The 24,578-nt window shown below is 51.2% G+C and overlaps 2 protein-coding genes across 4 annotated transcripts; one reads left to right on the top strand and one right to left on the bottom strand.

Annotated features, from left to right (window-relative positions):
* Positions 1–7: 7 nt before the first annotated feature.
* CTNS (cystinosin, lysosomal cystine transporter) lies at positions 8–13,957 on the top strand. 3 transcript variants are annotated; one of them, XM_077312703.1, is made up of 11 exons: positions 8–149; positions 1,804–1,879; positions 4,115–4,193; positions 5,261–5,345; positions 5,721–5,824; positions 6,124–6,255; positions 8,703–8,802; positions 8,900–9,019; positions 10,186–10,356; positions 11,972–12,089; positions 13,240–13,957. In XM_077312703.1, the coding sequence occupies exons 2-11, from the start codon at positions 1,813–1,815 to the stop codon at positions 13,368–13,370; spliced, it is 1,107 nt and encodes a 368-aa protein (XP_077168818.1). In that variant the 5' UTR covers positions 8–149; positions 1,804–1,812; the 3' UTR covers positions 13,371–13,957. The 3 variants fall into 3 exon arrangements, with proteins under 3 accessions (XP_077168818.1, XP_077168816.1, XP_077168817.1); XM_077312701.1 differs by having other exon boundaries at positions 18–149; positions 1,739–1,879; XM_077312702.1 differs by having other exon boundaries at positions 41–149; positions 1,776–1,879.
* Positions 13,958–15,105: 1,148 nt separating this feature from the next.
* On the bottom strand, positions 15,106–24,578 carry TAX1BP3 (Tax1 binding protein 3). The gene is made up of 4 exons (XM_077312704.1): positions 24,427–24,578; positions 19,678–19,797; positions 18,325–18,402; positions 15,106–17,160 (listed from the first exon to the last, which is right to left on the bottom strand). The coding sequence occupies exons 1-4, from the start codon at positions 24,463–24,465 to the stop codon at positions 17,023–17,025; spliced, it is 375 nt and encodes a 124-aa protein (XP_077168819.1). The 5' UTR covers positions 24,466–24,578; the 3' UTR covers positions 15,106–17,022.

The raw sequence follows: 24,578 nt of genomic DNA, 5'->3' as shown, positions 1-24,578 counted from the left end.
GGGCGGACTCCCGGGTGACGACGCGCAAGGCTGGGGCGGGCGGCAGAGAGGCCGAGACGGGCAGAAGGCGAGGCGCTGCCGGTGGCCTGCCCAGCTACGCCGCGGCCGCTCGAGGAGGCGGCGTACCGTCCAGTCTCGGGTGGAGAGCGGTAAGTTTGGAGGACTCCGATTCCCAGTGTGCTTTGCGGGACCTTAGCGTAGCTTCGGAGCGCGGCGCCTCCGCGTTGCATGGTGGGAGTAGTAGTTCTGAGAGTGGTGTTATGCCGTGGCTCCGTCCTCGGCTTTCGTTGCTCGTGCTTCGCTTCCCGGGTCGCCCTTTCTGGCTTGCGTCCCTTTCCCCTTCGCCTCCAAGGGGGGAGGAAGCGGCGGGTTTTCTTCATCCTTACAACAGCCTTGTGGAGTAGGCTGGTCCCAGGCTGCCCCAGCTGGAGCGAGTGGATTTGCGCTGGGGAGCCCGGCTAAGTTGGGCATTCTCGCCCCTCCAGCGCCAGGGCGGCCGCGGTAGCATGCCATGCCCCGAATCCAGGCTGGTGCCCACCGGCGCTCCTGCTTGGCATCTCCCCCCAACAAAAGAGCAGGGTCCGTCTCTCTCCCGCGGCTCTGGAAGTGGCGCTGCAGGGGAGAGGGTCTCCTGGCCGCTCGTGCTGGCAATCCCAAAGCAGCCCCAGCCAGGGAGGGCAGCCTGCAGGTGGGACCTGGCTTTCTCCTGGAATGACAGCTCGCCTCAGTGCCCCTGGAGGACGTGGGTGCTTTGGCGGGTGGGGTTAAAGAGTGGCAGACTCTAATCTGGAGAGCCGGGTTTGAGTCCCTGCGCCCCCACAGGCAGCCAGTTGGGTGAGCTACAGTTTTCCCAGAGCTGTTGTTAAAGAGCAGTTCTCTTAGGGCTCTCTCAGCCCCACCCACTTTCCAAGGTGTCTGTTAGGGGGAGAGGAAGGGAAAGGTGTTTGTAAGTCACACTGGCACTCCTTTGAGTAGTGACAAGAGGGGGGATATGAAAATATCTCTTCTTCACTGCACCTGTCCTACCCCAATCTCCAGGAGTTTCCCACCCTGGATCTGGCAACCCTACCTCCCCATTCCCTGGTGGTGGTGGTGGTGGGGGGGGTTTGGACCTGACAACCCTACAAAAGTGCTTGGAGGAAAACATCACCCCTGACCCCTTAATAGAGGCTTCCTGGGATGTGATTCACCAGGTGATGTTTACCTCCATGCCCTGAAAAGCTTCACCTGTCCATTTCTGTGCCTGAAGCTGCCCCTTAAAGGGCCAGGACATTTCCCTCCCTCCAGCAATGAGCACCAGCCTTGTGCCCTGCCCCAGCCTGCTGTGGGACAGGCTACATAAAGAAGCATTGAAGTCCCAGTGGCGGCAGCTGGCATCCTTTTGGGGGCAGACCTGCAGGGCCACGCATGAGTAATGCAAAATCATGGTCCTGTGAAATCCCGCAGGCTCCCTGTCATCTTGGACTCCTTTCCATTGCTTTAACTCCATGGCCAAAAAAAACCCACACACAGTGTGTGTTTGGAAATCGGTGTGCAGGCCTTGGTCATGTGCTCATGTGCTTGTGGCTAGAATAATGCAAGCATTGCATCTCAGGAGCGTTTACAAAAGTTTTTGTTAACTTTGGGTTAGACTGGCTATTGTATTACGTTGAAAATAAAGGCTGCAGTCCCCTTCTTGACACCTGTTGTCTTGAAAGTGTTTCAAACGTGTGTGTGTGTGTGTGTGTCTTTTAAAAAGAATCTTTTGATGCTGGAGTTCACCTTCTGGCTGACAGACTTCCGCTTTTGAAATCTGCTCTGCAGCAGGCCACCATGGTGTGTGGTTCCGGTCTGGTTTCCCCCTTGTGGTGTCTGTCGCTCCTGTCCCTGGGAGGCAGCGGTAAGTGCTTTGACTTTCCAGACACCTAAATGGTCCATATAGATGCCAGCTCTCTGCAGTTTAGCTCTGTGGCCGAAGGACCTGTCATGCTTTTCTCATTCTCTCCCCCCCCCCCTTATTTTCTGCTCTCTGAAAGGCCTTGTGCTTTTCAAGGGCTGTTTCTCCCCTGCAAGTTTCCCAACTTAAAGGCATTGCAAACGAAAATAATACAGCAATAAAATCAGACTCCAGTAGCACCTTTAAGACCAACAAAGATTTATTCAAGGCGTGAGCTTTCGAGTGCAAGCACTCAGAGTCTGAAGAGTGCTTGCATTCAAAAGCTCACGCCTTGAATAAATCTTTGTTGGTCTTAAAGGTGCTACTGGACTCTGATTTTAATGTGCTACTTCAGACCAACACGGCTACTCATTTGAATCTAAAATAATAGAGGACAGGGAAGAGAGCCCAAGGTTTGTTTTTTAATTTTCATTTCAGACAATAATCTTTGCCATGCTTAACTGGTCAAACTGCTTGCTAAAGCTAATGTTTGCCCAAGCGTTCTCAGTTTTATGAGGATACGCTAGGGATTTAAGAGTTTCCCAAGTCTGTTTTCAATTGTCTAGTTGCATTTTCCTGCTATTTTTGGTGCTACGTCCATAGTTTTAACTTGGTTTTGTTTCTGCTGTTCTCTCAATGTTTTTTTAAAAAATGCTTACAGTGGAAAAGCCCTAGAGCCCATTATGTGCACGTTGGATAATGCAGTTTCAGTGTGCTTTGGCAGGTGGATTTTCCCGTGCAGAACAGGTTAATCTGCTTCCATAGTGTATTGAAAGTGTATTATCCAGTGTGTGCAGAATGGGCCCTGGCAGCACAGGGAGTGGCAGATGCAAAAGGCCTTGAGCAGGGAAAACAAAGGGAAATCTACTAGGGGAAATATGGAGGGCCACCAAGATGCTTATGGGAGTTAGAGCTCCTTCCGTATGAGGAACGGCTAAAGAGCCTGGGACTTTTCAGTTTGAAAAGACAACTTGGGGAGGTTTATAAAATGATGCCTGGAGTAGAGAGGTTTGTCAGATTTTTCTCCCTCTCCCCAAAGACTAGAACTCCAAGGAAGCTGATGGGCAGTAGGTTCAAGGTGGACAAAAGGAAATACTACTTTATACACAGAGAGATCAAAATGTGGAATTTGCCACCAGAGGATGCTGAGAAGAATAAACAGCTTTAAAAAGATTCATGGAGGAGAAGTCTATCGATGGCTACTAGTCCGTGGCTGAGGGGAACCTCCACATTCAGAGGCACTCATTCTCTGAATCCCAGAGCAAGGAAGCAACGTCAGGGGAAGGCCTCGGCCTCCGTGCCCTGTTGTTGGCCCTCCAGAGGAGCTGATTGGCCACTGGGTGAGGCAGGATGCTGGATTGGATGGACCACTGGTCTGATCCAGCAGAGCTCTTCTGATGTTCTTATCAGGGTAAGACCTTGGCCTCTGTGCCTTGTTGTTGGCCCTCCAGAGGAACTGGCTGGGCCACTGGCCTAGATGGACCCCTCGCCTGAAACAGCAGGGCTCTTATGTCTTTGTATGGAGGAATCGAACCGGTAGCTGCAGCAGCAGCAGGGAAACCACAGAAGCCTGTTCCTGCGTGGGAAACATTGTCATAATCTTCACTGAGCATCGAACCAAGCACGTGTGTTCCAGCGTGCCGACTGATCGAGCCACCACCCCTGTTCACTGACTCATCCCCCAGCCTGGGATGCCTCTGTGTGCGAAGGAGCCGCCCTTGAGAAATGGAGGCCTCGGAGCCTTTCCCAGTCAGAACCCCCCCTCCCCTTGAGACAGGGGTAGTTCCTCTCCGGCCTTGTGCCCGTACAGGGAGCCAGGACCTTGAGACCAATGAGGGCCTTAAGGGGCCCCCCCCCCTTTCCAAATAACATCTCTTGCCTCTACATTTGCACCAGACAAAGCTGAAGGTCCACTTTGGATCTATTATTATTATTATTATTATTATTATTATTATTATTATTATTATTATTATTATTATTATTATTATTATTATTATTATTATTATTATTATTATTATTATTAATATTAATTGCCCACTTCTCCCCGAAGGCTCGAGGCGAATTACACAGGACATAGGGTGGGGAGGAAGGCCCCATATTGAACTCAGGGCGGGGGGGGAAATGGGTCAGCTGCTTGTTAGATGTGTTTCCCCCCTCCCCAACAGAATTGGGTCTGATCCGGGCTGCCTTCTTTCCTAGGAGGAGCCCTCATGCTCTCTGTCCCGGAAGAAATTTCATTCGAAAACGGCACCGTGACGAACATCACCGCCACTCTGAGGTGGGTTTGGATGTGTGCGTTTCCTTTCTTTAAAGGGAGTGCAGGAAAGGGAGCAAAGCAGAGGGCTCTGAAGAAGGAGCAGGGTTTTTTCTACCCCACTTTTCTCCAGCCCAGGGGTAGTCAAACTGCGGCCCTCCAGATGTCCATGGACTACAATTCCCAGGAGCCCCTGCCAGCGAATGCTGGCAGGGGGCTCCTGGGAATTGTAGTCCATGGACATCTGGAGGGCCGCAGTTTGACTACCCCTGCTCTAGCCAAAGGAGTGGTGGACAATTGCCTACCCTTCCCCTCCTTACGACAGACACAATGGATGAGGCTTAGAGAGCTCTGAGAGAACTGGGACAGGCCCAAGGTCACCCGGCTGGCTGCGTGTGAAGGAGGGGTGGGCCTGCTGCTCTTCACCATGACCCCAGGCTGGCTTTTGAGGCATTCAAGACACCACGACACCACGCTGGCTCTTGAGGCATTACTTGTTCTGCACTCAGTTGGAGCTTCCTCTCCACCCCTTGGCCAAAGCTCTGCTTCAGATGCTGAGTGCACAACATTCGGGCCTCCTCTCCTCCTTCTCACCCACGCTCTACTCAGTGCAATGCTCCTCCTCAGACCTCCAGCATCCATCCCTAAATCCCACCTTCCTGTCTGCTCCTCAGTCCAGCCAGGACATCTCACCCTTTGTCCCGTAGGCTTCTGTAGGCCTACTTGCTCTTCCCATCTTTCTGGTGCCCACCCAGAACTCCTTCAGGGCACCACCTCTGTCTCCTTTCCCAGCCCACCTTTTCTGTATGGCCTCCAGTGCAACCCCTGAGCCCTCCTTCTCCTGCGACGATCAGCCCAGGAAGATGAATGTCGATTCCCCTCCCTCCTGGGTCCAGTTTTGAGATTGTAAGCTCCTTGGGGCAGAGCTTTTCTCCTAGTTTTGTCCATAAGGTGCACTATACATGGATGGTGAGACTTCGGAATGGGAGGGGAACTAAAAGGGGCTTAAAGAACAGGAATCTGAAAGGCCTTACAAGGCATTGCTTGGATGCCTGATTGCATGGCCCTAATTCCTCTTTCCTCGTCTGTAGCTCACCAGCCAAGGAGACACTGGTGATAACGTTCAATGTCACGTATTCGTCCAAGAACACAACCATCGTCGAACTGCCTGATCAGGTAAGCCTGGCTTTCTCAACCAGGGTTTCGTGACGGCCCTGGAAGGGTTTCCTGAATGGGTGGGAGTTAAAGAATTGCCTCTATGTTTGTTAAACATTTATCAGGTGATTTGGCAATAGATGATCATGTTAACCACTACTCCCATGGCCAGTGCTGGGCTTGGAACGGGGAGGGGCCCCAGGTGGACACATGCACAGCTTTGCTTCCCAACCATATTCCGCATGATCACGCCACTTCTGGAGTTTCTCAAAGCCTGAAAGAGGTTTCAGGGTTTAAAAAACAGCTGAGAAAGGCTGATGCCAGCCCTAGAACAAATTCCTCAGTTCCGAGTTGTGCCCTTCTTGTGCTGATGTAGTGTCTGTACCTGTCTGACAGGTAGTGATACCTGTGGGCCTAAAGCAGACTGACTTCCTGGTGAGAGCCGAAGCCATTGGGCAGGTGACTGTGTATCTTCATGCCAACCAATCCGACCTGAATGGGTAAGCTGAGCTCTTGGGTGTCCCCAGCAACGATGCTCTCATCACCCAGGTTTAAGAGCACCCAGATTTTAAAAAAATAACATGCCCCCAGCCCCTGACCTCTACAGAGCCGCTCTGCTTTGGCAATCTCCATCCCTCCCAGGGTCGGGTTCTTTCATATGCGTCTGCCGCTGATCTCCCTGCTGCCATGCCCCAAAAGGGGCACGGACAAGTAGTGCTCACGTGCTGTTGGCCAAGCAACTCTCACAACAGCGCTCCCAACTGGGTGGAGAAGCCACCTGTTGACATTCCCTTGCCAGGCCCAGGATCCGGTTCCTCGTCATCCACAGCTACGCTCTGAGGATTTTGGACCAGGTTATCGGATGGATCTACTTCTTAGCTTGGTCGATCTCTTTTTATCCTCAAGTGTTTGAGAACTGGAAACGCAAAAGGTAAGCTGGAGGGCTGGTATTGGGCCGGGGAATGACGAGAGAAGCCCCTAAGAGCAGGGGATGATGGGCAGACTGCCCCAGAAGAGGGCGGGGGGACAAGAGAGGAGCAATCTCTTCTGGTGAAGTCACTGGCTAAAGCTCTGAACTGTGGCTTGGGTTGCTCTGGAACAGGCATTGTCAACCTGGGTTTCATTAAACCCCGAGGTTTCTTGACTGCCCTGGGAGGATTTCCCGAATGGCTGAATTCATCATATCTATAAAAATGTTTATCAGGTGACATGATCATATATGGTCCTGTTGACCCGCCTGTCTTCCCAAACTGGCCAATGATGGGTCTGGAGGGGGTGGGAAAGGGAGGGGCTCATAGGATGTCCACAGCTCTGCTTCCCAACCACATTCTGCATGATTGCACCACTTCTGGGGTTTCTCGAAGCCAGAAGAAGGCTTCAGGGGTTTCTCAAAGGCTGCTCTGGAGGCTGCACCAGGGCCAAGAACTTCCTTTCCAGGGAGTTTTTTTTGTTTGTTTGTTTGTTTGTTTATTTATTTATATACCCCTGCTCTCCAAAGTCTTACAGCGGTTTACAGAAGTTCATAAAAACAATAAAATCCCATAAAAACCCATTAAAACATAATTAAAACACGAGATCGCGACGGCGGATAATAACCCACTCCCCTCTCCCCGTCCAGCCAAGTTTTTTGTAGAATGAGAGCCAATTCCAGACTTCCTGCACTGTGTAAACAAAACTATATATGTACTGCGGCCAAACATTAATGCAGTGATCATAAAGCGATGAGCACAGGAGTAAACAAGCACAACAAGAGGCGATTCTCTCTACTGACCCCGCATATTGTTAAATGAATGCAGCGGGAACATAGTTCCCAGTAATGCCAAAATCCCTTAACAAGCAGCCATAACCCAGTTTGATAGTCCTTGTTCCGCGCGTTGTTGAACACTTCAAGTTCTGTCGTTGTTTCCTGGCTACGGTTGCCGGCCATAATTGAGGTCCGTTTCTCCCTTCGCCTCACAGAAGGCTTTCTCGTGCTGCGGAGCAGCTGCGTCAATATTGATAAGACAGAGTTTATGCAAAGCTCTCCTCCTGCTTTTATAGAAAAGAAAGGCCTGATCGCAGAGATTGTGTCTTCAGCTCTTTGCAAAAGAACTTCAACCCGGAGCAGCATCTGTGGGAAACGTTCAGCAATTTGGAGAAGGAGGACTATAAAGCTTGATTGTTTAGTAAGGGATCTTGCACTGTGGGTTCCTGTTGCGCACATGGAGATAATCGTGTCTTGTTATTCTTGATATACCAGTGCTCATCAGTTTATGATCATTGCATTAAGGCTTGGTTGCAGTGCTTGTAGAGTTTTGTTTGCGCAGTATAGTTAAGCCTACTTTCGGTTGTTCATCCACTGTGTGTCCCACCTTTTTCTACATTCCAGATCTAGACTTGGCAGATCTGTTTAAGGACAAATTTTGTGTTTTGTAAGAAAGTGCCCGCAGGAGCCAGCTTGGTGTGGTGGTTAGCAGTGCGGACTTCTAATCTGGCGAGCCGGGTTTGATTCCCTGCTCTTCCTCCACATGCAGCCAGCTGGGTGACCTTGGGCCGGCCACAGCACTGATAAAGCCGTTCTGACTGAGCAGTGATATCAGGGCTCTCTCAGCCTCACCCACCTCATAGGGTGTCAGTTGTGGGGAGAGGAAAGGGAAGGCAACTGTAAGCCACTTTGAGACTCCTTCGGGTAGAGAAAAGCGGCATATAAGAACCAACTCTTCTTCTTCTTCCGTAATATCAGGGCTCTCTCAGCCTCACCTCCCTCACAGGGTGTCTGTTGTGGGGAGAGGAAAGGGAAGGTGAATGTAAGCCGCTTTGAGACTCCTTCAGGAAGAGAAAAGCAGCATAGAAGAACCAACTCTTCTTCTTCTTCAGTAATAACAGGGCTCCCTTAGCCTCACCTCCCTCACAGGGTGTCTGTTGTGGGGAGAGGAAAGGTGCTTGGAGACTACGGGTAGAGAAAAGTGGCATATAAGTACTAACTCTTCTTCTCCCAGACAGAAACATGGCGTTGAGAGGCCTGGTCTTATTTTTTATCAGGCTTGTTTCTAATATTAATTTTTGTTGTTCTTGTGAGCCACCTCAAGCAGCTCTTCCGAGAGGTGGCATATAAATTCTCTCACCTGTTAACTAAATAGCTGGGCCTTCCTGTTCTGGAATGCCACACATCCAATACCTGAGCCCGTTCTGCTCACCTACTTCTTGATCGTACGCCTGCACCCAGGAGGTCTAGAAACATTGCCCCTTGCTTTAGTGGGAAGCAGAGATTCTCAGGGTGTCTGCCAATCATTTCTTTGGGTCCCTGCTAAAGCTCACTACAGGCCCTCTCCTGGGGTGTTGGAACGTGTCCTCCTCAGACGGGCCTTCCCTTTTGACTCTTCTGTGCCTTCCCACCAGCGTCGTGGGGCTCAGTTTCGATTTCATCGCTCTGAACCTTACAGGCTTCATCGCCTATGCCGTCTTCAACGTTGGCCTCTTCTGGGTCCGCTCTGTTAAGGTAGGCAGACTGGGCGGGTGGGCCTCTCTTCCTTTAGCAACAGCTCACCTTCCAGATGGCTCTGGACCACCGGCTGTCTTTCTTTTTCCTTTCCCAGGAGCAGTTCCTGCAGCTTTATCCCAACGGCGTGAACCCCGTGGACAGCAATGACGTGTTCTTCAGTCTCCACGCAGTAGCTGTGACCCTCTTCATAATTTTCCAGTGCTGTATTTATGAGGTCCCTGGCCTACAGTTGTGCTCCTGGGGGTGGGGGGAGCTCGCGCATGTGTGCAGGAGAACGTGGCGGCAGTGGGGCAGATGTTCCTTTGGGGAGAAGACTCCTTGCAATTAGAAAACTAGCAGGGCAGGGGAGAGAGGTTCCACTTCTGCCTGCTGCGTTGCTATTTCTGCTTGCAGGGAGTCTTCAACGGACGGGAGGATTGCCAAAGCTGACCATCCACCTGCTACCTTGGGGTCAGCACATTGGACCACCTCATTCTGCTGCCTCTGTGAACCAAGCTTTCAGAGGGCCAGCCAGGCTGTGTCTCTTGAGTGGCACTTGGGACTGTCATAGGCAGAGAAGTTACTAGATAGGGTGGCTTTTTCTAGCTAGGTAAGGCCTGGACATTTGATAGACAACTAAGAGACCCTGCAGACAATGGCTGCTTTGGTGGGTGAGATCTGACATTAAACCCAACTGAGGCCCCTCCCCAGCTTCTCCCACTAAATTTTGCAACTTGGAATGGGCAAGTATATTTATAGCGTCCTCTCCCTTTACAGGGTCCTAGTCAACCTGTGGTAGTCCAGATGCCCGTGGACTACAATTCCCATGAGCCTCTGCCAGCTTGTACTTGTAGAGACTCATGGGAATTGTAGTCCATGGGCTTCTCTGGAGAGCCACAGCTTTGGCCACCCCTACTATACAGATTGCTTGTATAGCAACCAGCTGGTATTTTACTGCCACGAGCTATTAGAACCCTTCAAAAGATGTTCTGGGGCACGACTGAGACTTTGAGCCTTAAAACGGAATACAAGACAGTATGCAAACCTGATTGGATGACACGGTGCTGGGTGTGAAGCTGGTTTCACGATGCACCAAAGGCAGCTGGGGCAGACAGAGCCAAAGGGAAAGTGTTATCCGTTGAGAAGCTGAAAGCCAGCCATTAATCAGAGGCTGAGATCCAAACCAGAGGTGAATTCCAGGTGTGCCACTAGGTGGAGTCACTTGAAGGTAACATGACCAAACGGTTGGGTGACAAGCATCACCCCCCCCCAATAATCCCCTTTGAATAACTCCCTGTTATGGAAAGTTGAACTTGGTATTCTCCAGACTAGGCCCAAGATGGAGCGAGACTGTTGGTCACAGGAGGGTTCCCCAACAGTTGTGTCGTTTTGCTTTCACAGAAAGGGAGCCAGAAGGTCTCTTGGGTCGTCGTCGGGCTGCTGGCCCTCGCCTGGATCTTCATCTTCGCCACCCTGTTTGTGGCTGTGGTGCAGGAGCTGACGTGGCTTCAGTTCTTATTTTACTTCTCTTACGTTAAGTTGGCGGTGACCCTCGTCAAGTACTTTCCGCAGGTAAGCAGAATATGGAAACAAGGCGTGCCGGCCAGCTCGCTCCAAATCTCTCTCTTTCAGTTTCCTCTGTCTGTTACATTCTGCCGAGGCACTTGTGCAAGCACGGAGCCATGTCTGACCCTTGGGGTGACGCCCTCCAGCGTTTTCATGGCAGACTCATGGCAGGTGGTTTGCCAGTGCCTTCCCCAGTCATTACCCTCTAGCAAGCTGGGTACTCATTTTGCCGACCTCGGAAGGATGGAAGGCTGAGTCAATCTTGAGCCGGCTGCTGGGATCGAACTCCCAGCCTCATGGGCAAAGCTTTCAGACGGCTGCCTTACCACTCTGCGCCACAAGAGGCTCTTCCCATGTGCCAAATATCCTTATTAAAATGCATGCATCTTTCAGCATCATCCCCCCCTCCAGTCACATATACAGAGCGTAAAAAACTGCAGCATTAAAAATGGGGCAAACTGGGACGAGACACAAAAATCTAAAATGGCTGTCCTTGTTTTGAAGTTACCCGATAAGCCTCCAGAAATCTGCCTTCCGGCCTGGCGGCTCTTCCTTAAAAGAATTTTAAATGCTTCTGATTCCCAGTAATTCAAAGCATTTTACAGCTCAGTTTGAAACAGCATTTTTAAAAGTCACAAGACCACTGAAAATGGCCAGATCTTAACCCATTTTCTAAAATTCAGCAAAATACCAGCCCAGCAAGGATGTTTTGGAAAGGCTTTGCTTTATACCATGATTTGGCTGGAGGGCAAAGCCACAGCATTTGGTAGGAAATGTCATTTTTCAAAAAAAAAAACCCTGCCACACTGGAAACTGGCCAACTGCCTGGCACAGTCACAGATGCTCAATAAGCACTTGGCAGAACTTGGCACGACTGAGGAAGGGCAGGGCTTGAATGCCAGTACGATACACTGCCAAAGTGGTGCCAATGATTATAGCAGTTTTATAGGTTTCAGGGCTTGGCTTTCCCTGGGTACTTTAAGGTAGCGCAGAGAACTCAGCAGGGTTTTGGAGCTCCAGAGAAGGCGCCGATGGAGACGGCAGCCAACTGGATTGACACTTTCTCCTTGCCTTGCATCTAAGGAAGCTGGTGTGTCATGCAGGGTCTCTTTTCTGTGAACCCCCTGAACGACCCTGAGATGAAGGTTAGGGAGAGGCACCCAGCAGACTTCTTGACCAGGTTATTGATCTGAATCCAGGGCTCCTTGGTTCTAATGTATCATGTTCTAGCCACCCTCCTCCCACTCACACCCAGACAGTTGTAACCTCTTTCTTATGCAGCAGTTTCCTCCGTGTCTACAGCTGCTTCCTGCCTAAGAATCTCCTTCCCATTTCAAAGCAGCAACTGATTCTAACCAAGCCGCAGAATGCTGACGGGGGCTCCCCTCCCTCTTCCGTGGAATTCCACGGGTTTCAATTTGGAGAACTTGCAGGCTTGTGCTTGGTCACCAGCAGGGTGGGGATGAAACAGCTGCTAAGCTGAGAGAGATGGGGAGTGTGTTCTTCCTCAGCCAGCTGACAGCATGGGGGTGGGCTGGCTAGTAACCCCCAAGCTTCTCTTCCGAGGCCGGAAGTAACGGCAGCCCCTGGCTCACTTGGCAGATGGCTCTCTCCCTCTTAGGCCTACATGAACTTCCGCCGGAAGAGCACCGAAGGATGGAGCATCGGCAACGTCCTCCTGGACTTCATTGGTGGAGTGTTTAGCCTGCTCCAGATGTTTCTACAGTCCTACAACAATGGTAAGGGAACAGTCTGTCCACCGAGTGCAGGGCGGAGCCCCATCTGGGTCCATCCTGAGTTTCCCAGAGTCTGGTCCGTTGGCCCCGGAAGCACCCAAGCAGGGCATGAGAGCCAGGCAATTGAGGCATATGTGCCACTGGGCCTCCATTAACCAGCATTGCTGACCACCATCGGTTAAATCTCACTCCATCCACGGACGGCTTCATTCCTTCCCTCTGTCAAGGCATAAACCACAGTAAATCTCAGAACCTTGCTTGACCTGAAGTGCAACCCCCAATTGTCATCTGATTTCAAATTCCAGAGTTACGGCAAAGGGACTGGTGACTTGGTAGCTAAAAAGGCAAATGGGACTTGGGGCTGTATCAAACAGAGTATCGTGTCCAGATGACGGGAGGTGATGGTACCGCTTTACTCTGCTCTGGTTCAGCCTCACTGGGAGTACTGTGTTCAGTTTTGGGCACCCCAGTTGAAGAGGGATGTAGACAAACTGGAGCGTGTCCAGAGGAGGGCAACAAAGATGGTGAGGGGTTTGGAGACCAAGATGAATGAAGAAAGGCTGGGGGAGCTTGGCCTGTTTAGCCTGGAGAGGAGGCGACTGAGAGGGGATCTGATAGCCATCTTCAAGTATTTGAAAGGCTGCCATATAGAAGATGGAGCAGAGTTGTTCTCTCTTGCCCCGGAGGAACGTACCAGAACCAATGGGGTGAAATTAATTCAAAAGAAATTCCGTCTAAACATCCGGAAGAAGTTCTTGACAGTTAGAGTGGTTTCTCAGTGGAACAGGCTTCCTCGGGAGGTGGCGGGTTCTCCATCTTTGGAGATTTTTAAACAGGCTGGATAGCCATCTGACAGAGAGGCTGATTCTGTGAAGGCTCAAGGGGGTGGCAGGTTACAGTGGATGAGCGATTGGGATGTGAGTGTCCTGCATAGTGCAGGGGGTTGGACTAGATGACCCATGAGGTCCCTTCCAACTCTATTACTCTATGAGAAAACCCACCTTCTTATACTACTTGCAGCTCCCTAAAGCGCTCTCCCCACCCCGCTAAAGTTAAAACCTCTTCTGTATCCTTTTGAAATAAGATGTGAACTTCTGCGCTGAAATTCTTCAGTGTGGTTTAACAGAACACTTTCCTCCCTTCCTCCCTTTAGATGAATGGAAGCTGGTCTTTGGAGATCCCACCAAGTTTGGTCTCGGTTTTTTCTCCATCGTTTTCGACATCGTCTTCATCGTCCAGCACTACTGCTTGTATAGAAATCCAGGCTATGAGCACATAGAGTAAGATCTCTGCCCCAATGATTGTGGTGCCTGTCTTGAGACCCCCCTCCATACTTCATGGAGGGACCCTTGCTGCAGAATCAGCAACTCCGGACTCCCTTTACATGGACAATGAGAAACCGTCAGTGCCCTGTGGGACCGTGCCCTTGTGCCTTCAGGTGTTGCAGCGCAGGCCTTAAGCCAAGAAAGGCCAGCCAGCCTCCCACGGTGTCTTCAGTGGGAGGGGCCTCCTCAACCCAGGGGAAAGATGGCAGAAGACTGGACATCGAAGACTGGTCTTTTCACTTGCAGCCAATTGACATCTCCTCCTGACTTGCAAAGTAAGCGCCTTCAGAGAAGACGGGGAACGGGGGAGCGAACAGCTGTGCTTCTGAGGATCAGTGCCATGCACTTGGAGAACCTGATGGAGCCTCAGGTTCAGAGTGGCAGTGGATGATTCCTTCTTTTTGGAAGGAGGAAAGAGTCAGGAGAATCTCAGGCTCTCTCGGGTGCCTCAGTTTCCTCCAAATCTTGTCCCGAGACTGCCTTTGACAATTGGTGCAAAACGCCTGGACCTGACTGTTAACAACCATTAAAGGTTTGGTTACAGAACTCTAGGTAACTTTCAGTGTAATAGGGGGAGGGGGGGAGACATCTCACAGACCACTCTGGTACTCAGTGTGCTGTTGATAAATGGCCTTGTAATAGGTACATGGAGCTGTCCCTGCACACACCTGGGGTAGCTACAATGAATCCTGGTCCAACAGACCAAGTATAGAAGGCAGAGGCATTGGCTGTCCTCAGTGTTCCACCTGAATGCCGTCTGGAGGCCAATTGGGCTTGCTGGTGGATGGGAAGAGATGGGCTTTTTACGCCAAATGTAGTAGGGCATTAGGTAAAGGTATCCCCTGTGCAAGCACCGGGTCTTGTCTGACCCTTGGGGTGACGCCCTCTAGCATTCTAGTAGGGCATTACACTTGATTAAATAGACTTGAGTTGGATCAGAGTTCAAGCCAGGTCCCTGCTGGGGCACAAAAACATCTAGGAAGAAGAGTTTGCAGGGGACAGCAATTGCAGGCAGATCCACATGAGTCATCTCCCCCCCTGCCAACTCCTGACAAGAGCTGCAAACACTCCCCCCCATGACTGCACTGAAGCCAATCAGATTCTTTCAGCCCCACCTAGATCCCAATAAAAAAAATCTCATTTAGCTTGAAGGGCAAGCACAGGGAGGGGGGGGGGAGTTCCCCAATGACAGAATGGACTTGGCCCATTAGCAATCAAGTATGCAAATGCTAGTCTGCTGTAGCAGAGGAAGTTCTGAATTCAGCACTTTCCCCTGCCTCAGTGTACAATCAACAGTTAACTCATTGTGGGCCATAGTGCCAAGTCTTCAACCTGGTTCAGGCCTCATGAGCTGCACTTACCCAGTAACCTGTTTTTGCTTTTCTGAACAGATCTCAAAGTAGCCTTTCCATGATACAGCTCTTAAGAGAGGCAGCTTTATTTCATGGCTTAAGAGCAGTGGAATCTACCCTCGAGAGCCAGGTTTGATTCCCCACATGCAGCCAGCTGGGTGACCTTGGGCCAGTCATAGTTCTCCTGCCTCACAAGGTGACTGTTGTGGGGAGAGGAAGGCGATTGGAAGTCACTTTTGAGGCTCCCTTCGGGTAGAGAAAAGCAGGGTATAAAAACCAATTCTTCTACAGCACCTGTTTTGCTCCTAGCTTAAAAAGAAAATGAAAACCACAACTACCAGGAACAGGAAAATTAGAAAACCAGTTTTATTGAATGCAAAATCAGGTAGGGCAGCAGTATAGCCAACAAAACGTGCCCCCCCCCAAAGAAATCAGGCTGCTGTGCACGTGCTGTTCCCCCTAAACCACCAGGGGAATTGCAGCTCAAGTTATAAAAAGACGCTGGAGCAAAACACAGCACGAGAGGCAGCGAGTGGCAAAGAAGGGCATGTTCTTCTCCAGACCCAGGCCTGAGTTAATATGACTCAGGTAAAATCAGCACACGAGTAGGATAGCAGTAATATACTGAAATAAGTTACTGAAAACTTCCACAGGAGGATATTTACAGTGCGTTAAAAAAACATAATCCCACAGGTTAAAGGACAATCGCAAAAAGAGGGAAAGAGAAACCGGAAGCCGAGGTTGGAAGGACTGAAGCAAGCCCCTTACAACAATTTGCCTGCAAAAGGGGCAGAGATAGGATTACCCCCTGCCAAAGAATCCTGGTACAGCAGGGTTCACACCAAGAGCAGCCTCCTTTTATTTTTCAAAGCATGATTTAGGAGCTCCCCCCCCCAAAAAAAAAACAAAAAAACTTGAGGCTTTACTCACTGCTGTCCCTTGACATTTAAGAGTTTGCGAAGCAGTAGAAGGGAAGCTGGGAGAGGTCCACACTGTCTGTACATTCAGCCACTGGTTTTGGTTAGACAACTGATTGCAGCAGCCGGGGTCTGTTAAAGCAGGGGTAGTCAACCTGTGGTCCTCCAGATGTTCAGCCTCGTGGGAATTGTAGTCCATGAACATCTGGAGGATCACAGGTTGACTCCCCCTGTGTTAAAGCACAACAGGGAACATTCCAGGATCGGGACCTCTTAGCTGCAATTTTATTAGTGTCTGCGGCAGGTCCCGAGGGAAGTCCCATGGGAGTTTGGCACCCCAGGTGATTTGGGCTTGACCTGGGCAACAAAACAAAAAAAAAAACAACTTCCTAGCAGTACTGAACGCCGTCTCTACTAGACAGCATTGGCAGCTTTCGCTTGAGTTTCCAAATGAGGACAAAGAAACAAGAACGCAGTCTAGTTATTTAGTCATGCCTTTTCTGGCAAGCATGAAATGTGCTTTGGCCGCCTTTAAAAACAGGTTAAGAGCATTTGGTGTTTTAAGTCAAGGATCCTTTTCCATACTGGAAAGAAAGCCTCCCGATAACCAAAAGCGCCAGCCTGGGCTGCCAACCTCCAAGTGCCACCTGGAGACCTCCCACTGTTACAAGCTGACCTTCAGATGCCCAAGACTGGCTCCCTCAGAAGAAAATGGCCACTTTGGAGGGTGGACAGGATAGCCCTGCCAAGGCCTGATCCCTCCCCAAACCCCACCCTCAAAACCTCCAGGTATTTGGCAACCTGGTGCTGGCAACCCTTGCCACGCCCCTCCCTTTGGCAATGTTGTGATGGCTTCTGTTACTCTCTGAAGACGAGAGCCCAGGCGGGACTGACCAGCAGAATTCACCAGGGACTACTCCATCCCTTTTGCCAAGGCCTTTGGCAAAAACAGCCCTCCAGGTGGATTCTACCCTCAGGGCTGAACCCCAAACAAAGATGCCCTCTATGTCTGGGCTTGGCTTCACTTTCCCAGGGAGTTTCTTGATTGGATGCCTGCTGGAGTTCAGGGGTGGGCCTGGAGAACAGTCCAACCACGCTGCCAAAAAACCCTCCTCAAAGACGGCATGACAACGCCCACAGAATTGTGGCCAGCACACGCACGGCTACAGAGGCGGTGTGGGCAGCGCCGCGTTTGCAGAGGGGTTTTTTGGCAGCCAGTCGGTGGCAGCCACCAAAAGGATCCGCCTGTGGCCTGCTGGCAAACTGTGATCGGTGTCCTTCCTGTGATCAGTGTCCTTCCCGGCCCCCGTTCCAGATTCTCCACCCCAGCCGAACAGCGCAGCTAGGACATCATGGACTGCTGCACGGCCTTCTGCAGGGAGTGTCTGGTCACCAGGAGCCGGACCACTTCCTCGTTCCGCTTGGTCAGCCTCTTCCGGGCTTGGTCGTGGGTGACCATCGTCATGTCCCACCCGTTCACCTGCGGAAGGAATCGCATTGGACAAGGAGAACTTGAGCCTGTTTTTACGCAGAGGGATCGGCAAGCTATACAGTGCAGAAACTGCCACTGGTGAGCAAAGATTGCAATGAAGATATTAAGAGCATGCTAGGTCAGTTCCTGGCTTTGCGGAACACACTCTGTGTTCCACAATGCCCAAGTGAATAAAGCAATATAGGCCCTCAAAAACCTCATGCACCATCTCTTAGCAGACCTTTGTTTTAAAAAAAGGAAACTTTGCACTGTTGGAAGCACCAGCAAATTACATGCATTCCTCAATGTAGTTAGAATCGAGTTAGAGCTTGACCAGCTTCGACCAGAGACAAAGGCAGGGAGGGAAATTGTTTGGCCACCCAAAGCCAAGTGGGATAAGGGGGGGGGGGGAGAGACAAGCTGCAGGGGTGGCCAAATTGACTCTCCAGATGTCCATAGACTACAATTACCATGAGCCCCTGCTGCTGCTGTCAGCAGCAGGGGCTCATGGTAATTGTAGTCTATGGACATCTGGAGAGCCACAGTTTGGCCACCCCTGAGCTGGTGGGGTTAGGGGTGGGGGGAGAGAAGCTGGCTGAACCCAACTGAAGAAGCCCATGTGTGCAGAATCATGGTTGAAGGATAGAACTTTTCCAATTTGGTGCTTCACTGGCTCAGAACTCAGTGTGGTGTAGTGGTTAAACCCAGGTTCAAATCTCCCCTCTGCCACAGGGGGCAATGACGTGAGCCGCTTGGAAATCCCCACCAGGAGGAAGGCGGGGTAGAAATGAAGAAGTAAGCTCAGGAACCAATTTTGCTAGCCTTGGGAGGAGATTAGTGCCTTTAGAGATGAGTAAATCTCACTGGTTTATTTGCAACTAGCTTGTTGGACACACCACCAGGCACAGCTCATTTCATGAGAAGGGGTGTGTGTGGAGGGGGTCCCTTTGCTCCCCCCCACACCGAAAATTGTAATATATTGCTAGGTTGTTGATTCTCTGTCATGATTCACAAACAGCTCCACTTGGTTACAATTTTTAAATGAATTATTAGCTGAATGGCCAGGCTATAAAAAGGGGTTATGGCCACTTTAAACCTGCTTGGCTGTTCGCTGGAACAAAGACAAGGCATGCAGGGGGGGTGGAGTGTGGGGGGAAGGTGTTGAGTTGTTACCTGCATTATTTTGTCTCCCACTTGAAGGCCAGCAATTTCTGCGGGGCCACCTTCTGTCACTCTTGTGACATAAATGCCCTGCAGGGAGAGAGGGGGAAAATACTAATGCTGGCCATGCAACAGAATAAAAAATGCACTTCCACATACTCCCCCCCTCCCCATCAGTTGTCAGTGCTCTGAGGTGAAGCTACCATTCATTCCTGCCAAATGCTTGCCAGTCTAGCTGTTCAAGCCATTAATGGGCACGCAGAAGGCTGCCAAATAAGCTGGTGATATTCTTTTGCTGCCTGGCTCGGTATCTGTACAATGCTTGGTTAAGTGTCCTTTCAACTGTGCTCTGTGATAACCTCTGGCTCCGTGAGCAGGCCTGGATTCTGTAGGCCCAAAGATTCTGCCAAGCCCTGCTGCTGCCAGTACTTAAGATTGGGCTGTTGTCAAAAATAGAAATGGACTTCTACATTCATTATGCCTAGGAGGGCTTGCAGCCTAAGAGATCTTGTTTAGGAAACCTAGAGCATAGTAATTATTCTGCTTTAGATATTCATTCCTAGGTGAGGCCAGCTCTGAGCCATGGCCTCCCTCGCATCCAAATGAATGGGCAAAACTGACTAGAACTTCAGTGCACGTTACATGTATTTGTGGCCTGAAAGATGGATCTTTTTGCAGTTCCCTTGCAAGAGGTGACCCCATATTCCCAAGAAAGCCAGAGCAGGATGAGTGCCACTTAAGACATTGCAATGAAGCTGTGGTGTAAAAACGGTGACTAGGAAACCCCAGCCCTGGGAACAGACTGCCTGCCAGCTCCCCATGATACCCTTCCTAGAATCATAGAGTTGGAAGGGGCCACACAGGCCATCTAGTCCAGCCCCCTGCTCAACGCAGGTTCAGCCCTAAGCATCCAAGAAAAGTGTGTATCCAACCTTTGCTTGAAGACTGCCAGTGAGGGGGAGCTCACCACCTCCTTAGGCAGCCTATTCCACTGCTGAACTACTCTGACTGTGAAACATTTTTTCCTGATATCTAGCCTATATTGTTGTACTTGTAGTTTAAACCCATTACTGCGTGTCCTCTCCTCTGCAGCCAACGGAAACAGCATCCTGCCACCTCCAAGTGACAACCTTTCAAATACTTAAAGAGGGCTATCATGTCCCCTCTCGACCTCCTTTTCTCCAGGCTGAACATTCCCAAGTCCTTCAGCCTATCTTCATAGGGCTTGGTCCCTTCCTTCAGGACAGGACAGTTTCTGGGGGTGGTTTTTTAAACAGAGGGCAGAGACTCAACCAGCATCCATGGAGACACTATTATGGTTCACAGCCTGCCGAAGTCGCTTGCAGGGGGAGGCTCAGTCTTCACCTTGTCAGTCTTGTCCTCCGAGAAGGGGTTCTGGGTGGGGTCCTGGTCGATGCCTCCTCCAATGCTGAAGCCCAGAATTAGGTTCTCCCCTTGGCGGAGCTTGTGGATCTCGACTCTTTGCTTGAAGGAGAAGAAAGGGAGAGCCAGCCGTGAACCTTCTCGCTCTTGCACCTTACGGTTCGTGACGGGTGCACTTCAGCCCTGGACTCTGAGCTCCCGATAACAGAACAAACCACTTCCAAGAGCAATGCCGTCCAGCATAAGCCGATTCATTTGCTACCCACATCTCAAGTACCCTTGGTTAAGAGAGAAAACCAGCAAGGAGATCGCCGACAGCAAGGCATGTGACCGCATCACAGTGGAAAGATGTGTGCTGTTGGACTGCTGGACACAGCTAGATCAAGACTGAGCAGAACCATTACTTTCCTGCTCCTTCCCAAACACCATTTTCCTCCCCTCCTCACTGAAGTACTGAGGAGTGGTTGCGATGACCTGACCACAAGCCCTCCCAACTCAGCTAATGACTTCCCAAAAGTCCTTCCAAAAAAAGTGGAGGAAGACCTACAGCCTGGGCTGCAGCATCAAAGGCGGCTTTACAGAAGGGTCTTTTGGCTGTCATCAGCTTAGCTGCTTACACCCTGCGGGCAAGCACAAAGATTATTTCCACAGCGATTTGAAGCAATTGGTCATATCCGGCCCATGGTCCCTAGCTCTGACATAGGGATCCTTCTTACCGGAATATGCCTGGCTTTCATTCTCAACATGCAAGTCCATCTTCTCCCCCTCCCCCAGCCAGAGAGGCCCAGCATGAAGTTTTAGTGAGGGGGAGAATATGGTTGCATTTGGTTACTGTAAACAAGTGGCCCTTTATACTTTTCTTTATTGGGGACTGGAATTTGTTATGAGCTCATTGGAAAGAGCAGGCATTTCCAGCGAGCAGGGACAAGAAAGGGGTGGGAGGCACCCAAAAAAAAAAAAGCCAGAGGACAGCAGTGAGTGAGCATTTCTTTGGCTGCTTTGCATGCTGAAAGGTCAGAGACAGTGTCCTGGCATTTTTAGAAACACACTCAATAAGACCCCCAGAACTAAACACAGGGGATGTCTAGAACTCAGGGATTTCACCAGGCAGGAATTTTGATTTGAGGATCAATGTTTCTGGTTTTCCTTTCTCTCCACAATCTCCTCTCTGCAGCACAGAAATCACCAATGCCTTGGAGCAGTGGTCCCCAACCTTTCCGAGGCTGGGGACCGGCAGGGCATCGGGCCGCGCCCACAGATCGGGCCGTGCCCACGGATCGGGCCGCACCCGAGCCTCGCCCACGGATCGGGCCGCGCCCGCGGATCGGGCCGAGCGGGCGTGGCCCGCACAGGCGCAGCCCGGCCCTGATTCCCTCTCCCCGCCTCCCGCAGTAAGAAGCTTCCTGGGCCGCAAGCTTGCGGCCTGGGAAGTTTTTTACTGCGGGGGCGGGGCGGGGAGAGGGAGCCGCGGCCCGGTGCCATGGCCTTTGTGGCCCGGCACCGGGCCGCGGCCCGCAGGTTGGGGACCACTGCCTTGGAGGATGGAAGAAGGAAAACTCCAGAGTCTTGGTGAGGAGGAAGAACTAGGAACAAGCAAGGAACATTTCTGGACCCTGACCCTAACACCTGGAAATAAGCCACCTTAACCCTTGCCCAGTACTTCCAATGGCTGCTCTTGAGTTATTGTCCTTATATTGATCGCCTCCCACTCTCAGTTAAGAAGAGTTGGTTCAAAATGACTTAGTCGCCTTCCCTTTCTGCTCTCCACACCAGACACCCTGTGAGGTAGGTGAGGTTGTGAAAGCCCTGATATTCCTGCTCAGTCAGAAAAGCTTTATCAGCGCCTTAGTAAGCCCAAGATCACCCGGCTGGTTGCATGTGGGGGAGTGCAGAATTGAATGAAGTCCACACTCCTAACCACTACACCAAGCTGGCTCCCTTATTTCTATCTTAAGCATTCTCATATAGCCACACGTTAGAATGCCAAAAGTGATCTATGGTACTAGGGTGGTTCCCAGCAAACAAAACAACCCATGGAACATTAACACTGTAGGTGGAACATGTCACCAGGTCTCAGCTGACCTAGGGCAACCCTGTAGAGATTTCAAAGCAAGAGCATTTCAGAGATGGCTTGTCCCTGCCTGCCCTCTGCACAGTGACCCCTAGACTTCCCTGGTGGTCCCCCATCCAGATACTGACCAGGGCCAACCCTGCTTGACTTCCAAGATATGATGAGATCAGGCTAGCCAAGTGAGGGGCCAACATGAACATCTCAACAGCCAATTGCCAGCAACAAGATACCAAGCGTTTCCTTCTTCTTGATCAACCCATGGAGGAACTATTCTTTGATGACAGAACTTGAACAGCCACTCCCTCTCCTCCGCGCTCCAAAACTCAGCCTCCAGCTATTGGTCTGAAACTGCCTCATGTGTTGCAAGAAGCCGGCGAGGCTGCTGGCTAGCCATCTATCACCAGTCTATCTACTCATCCAAATTCCTGTAAGGACGACCTCATCCAAGATCAAGCCATGGACTAAGGAGGGGCATGGCTTGTCTGAGCAACACATTCTCCCCTGATGCATTGATTGCAGAAGGCATGGGAAGTTATGGGCAGGGCTGCCAGGAGGACACTTGCTCTTCCCATCCCAGACAGAAGAAAACATATATGCGTCCACCCACAGGAATGCACAACTTACACTTACTCATTCCCTTGACTGCACAAAAGGCCAAAAACAAAACCAGTCCTTCGGGCTATTTGCTGACCCAGCCCTGAATCACTTGCCACTCCCAAAAGGCATATAGCTGATACAGAAAGATCCAACTAGGAAGGCGGGGGAGGAAGATGTCAGAAAAGGGGGCCAGTACTAAAAGGCTGGTACACACATTCAGGGTGCAGCTACTAACACAGTCATCAGGATGGCCAGGAAGCACGGCATCCAAAGGGGACACGGCAAGAAATGTTATGCCACCCCACCTTCCTGCTGGTCAGAAACTCTGAAGTTCATAGAAATCCCAAGAAGACAATATGCAAGATCCAAGTTGACTTAAAGGTGAAGGTATCCCCTGTGCAAGCACATGTCTGACCCTTGGGGTGACGCCCTCCAGCGTTTTCATGGCAGACTCAATACGGGGTGGTTTGCCAGTGCCTTCCCCAGTCATTACCCTTTACCTCCCAGCAAGCTGGGTACTCATTTTACCGACCTCAGAAGGATGGAAGGCTGAGTCAACCTTGAGCCGGCTGCTGGGATTGAACTCCCAGCTTCATGGGCAGAGCTTTCAGACAACATTTCTGCTGCCTTACCACTCTGCGCCACAAGAGGCTCTCCAAGTTGACTTACAAGTGAGTTTAATCAAGCATCAAACTCACATAAATGGCTGACTTCAATCCTCTGGGCCTTGAACATACATAGTGAAGCCAGCCAGAACTCAAAGAGGAAATACAGAGCTAAAACTAAACATCTTAACACCCTCACACCTCCCCTCCTCCTCCACATGCAGCCAACTGGCTGACCTTGGGCCAGTCAAAGTTCTTTTAGAGCTTTCTCAGCCCCACCTACCTCACCAGGTGACTGCTGTGGGGAGAGGAAGGGTGGACGATTGTGAGTCTTTTTGAAACTCCTTTAGGCAGTGAAAAGCAGGGTATAAAAATCAAGTCTTCTTCCTATGTCAGAGTACAGCAGGGCTTGCTGCTATACAAGCATACACAGCACTACACACTGTGTTGGTACAAGCAGAGCATTGTGTCAACCAGATGAACACAAAGATCAGTAAAGGACAAAGCTGCACCTACACACTCCATGAAGAGAAAGAAGGTGATAAAAACATATCCTAAAAAACACACACACACAGCCGCTGTTCTCACACATAAAAGAAAAGCTCAAATTATTAGAAAGCATAAGGAGATGAAGACAGGTTGGATGAAGGGAGCAGAGGGATCCACGTACAGCCTAGGGGTAACTATGTGAGATGATGTCCTGGGATGCCCTCCCCAGCTCTGGAGTCCTTTGGCCAGCAGCTCTCTGAAGAAGTGGGCAAGGACACGAAAGCTTCCACCCAGAATTAAACTTTATGCGTTTTAAAGGTGCCCCTGGACCCAAACGTTGTCCTGCTGCTGCAGACCAACACAGCAACTCACCTGAACGCATCCAAAGCGATGCAGACGCACACAAAAGCTTACCTATCGTAGTCAACTGGTGGTCCTCCAGATGTCTACAGACTACAATTCCCATGAGGCCATGCCAGTGTGCTGGCAGGGGCTCATGGGAATTGCAGTCCATGGACATCTGGAGGACCACAGGTTGACTACCCCTGATCTAGACTACGATTTGGTTAATCTCACAGCTGCCCCTGGTCTCATACCCTCTCCTCTGCCAGACATCCCCCCTGCAGATGGCTCTGTTCATGAGATCGCCCGTCCCATGGCGTGCACTAGCGCGCACTGCGCAACCCGCCTGGAGTCTAGCGAGAAAGGCGGGCTAGCCAGCAAAGCCCCACCCGGGAGGGGCCGTCTCCTCCTCCAACCCACCACGCACCCCGGGACCCCACGTGGGTGCAACTTTCCCAGGAAAGGCGGAGAGGGAGGAGCCTTCGGGGGGAGGGGGAGGGGGAGGGGCAGCGGGAGTCCTGCGCGGGGCCCCTCCCCTACGGGGACCGTTGGGCGGCCGCAGGGGGGGAGGGGCGCGGCTCCCGCGGTGGGGCGGGGGCGAGAATTGGCCGCCCCCCTGATACTCACCACAACGGCCGTGACCGGCTGCCCCGGAATGTACGACATGGCCCCGGTCGGGCTGGGCGAGGCTGGCGGCCGCCGCTCGCTTTCTCCCCTCAGACAGAACAAAAGGCCCCACCCAGCCCTCGGGCCACGCCCCCTCCTCCGCCTCGCGGGCG

Source organism: Paroedura picta, chromosome 15, assembly GCF_049243985.1.
Source record: "Paroedura picta isolate Pp20150507F chromosome 15, Ppicta_v3.0, whole genome shotgun sequence".
In the NCBI taxonomy this organism is placed as follows: Eukaryota; Metazoa; Chordata; class Lepidosauria; order Squamata; family Gekkonidae; genus Paroedura; species Paroedura picta.
Note: the sequence above shows the minus strand (reverse complement) of the source record. Positions and strands in the feature narration are given on the sequence as shown.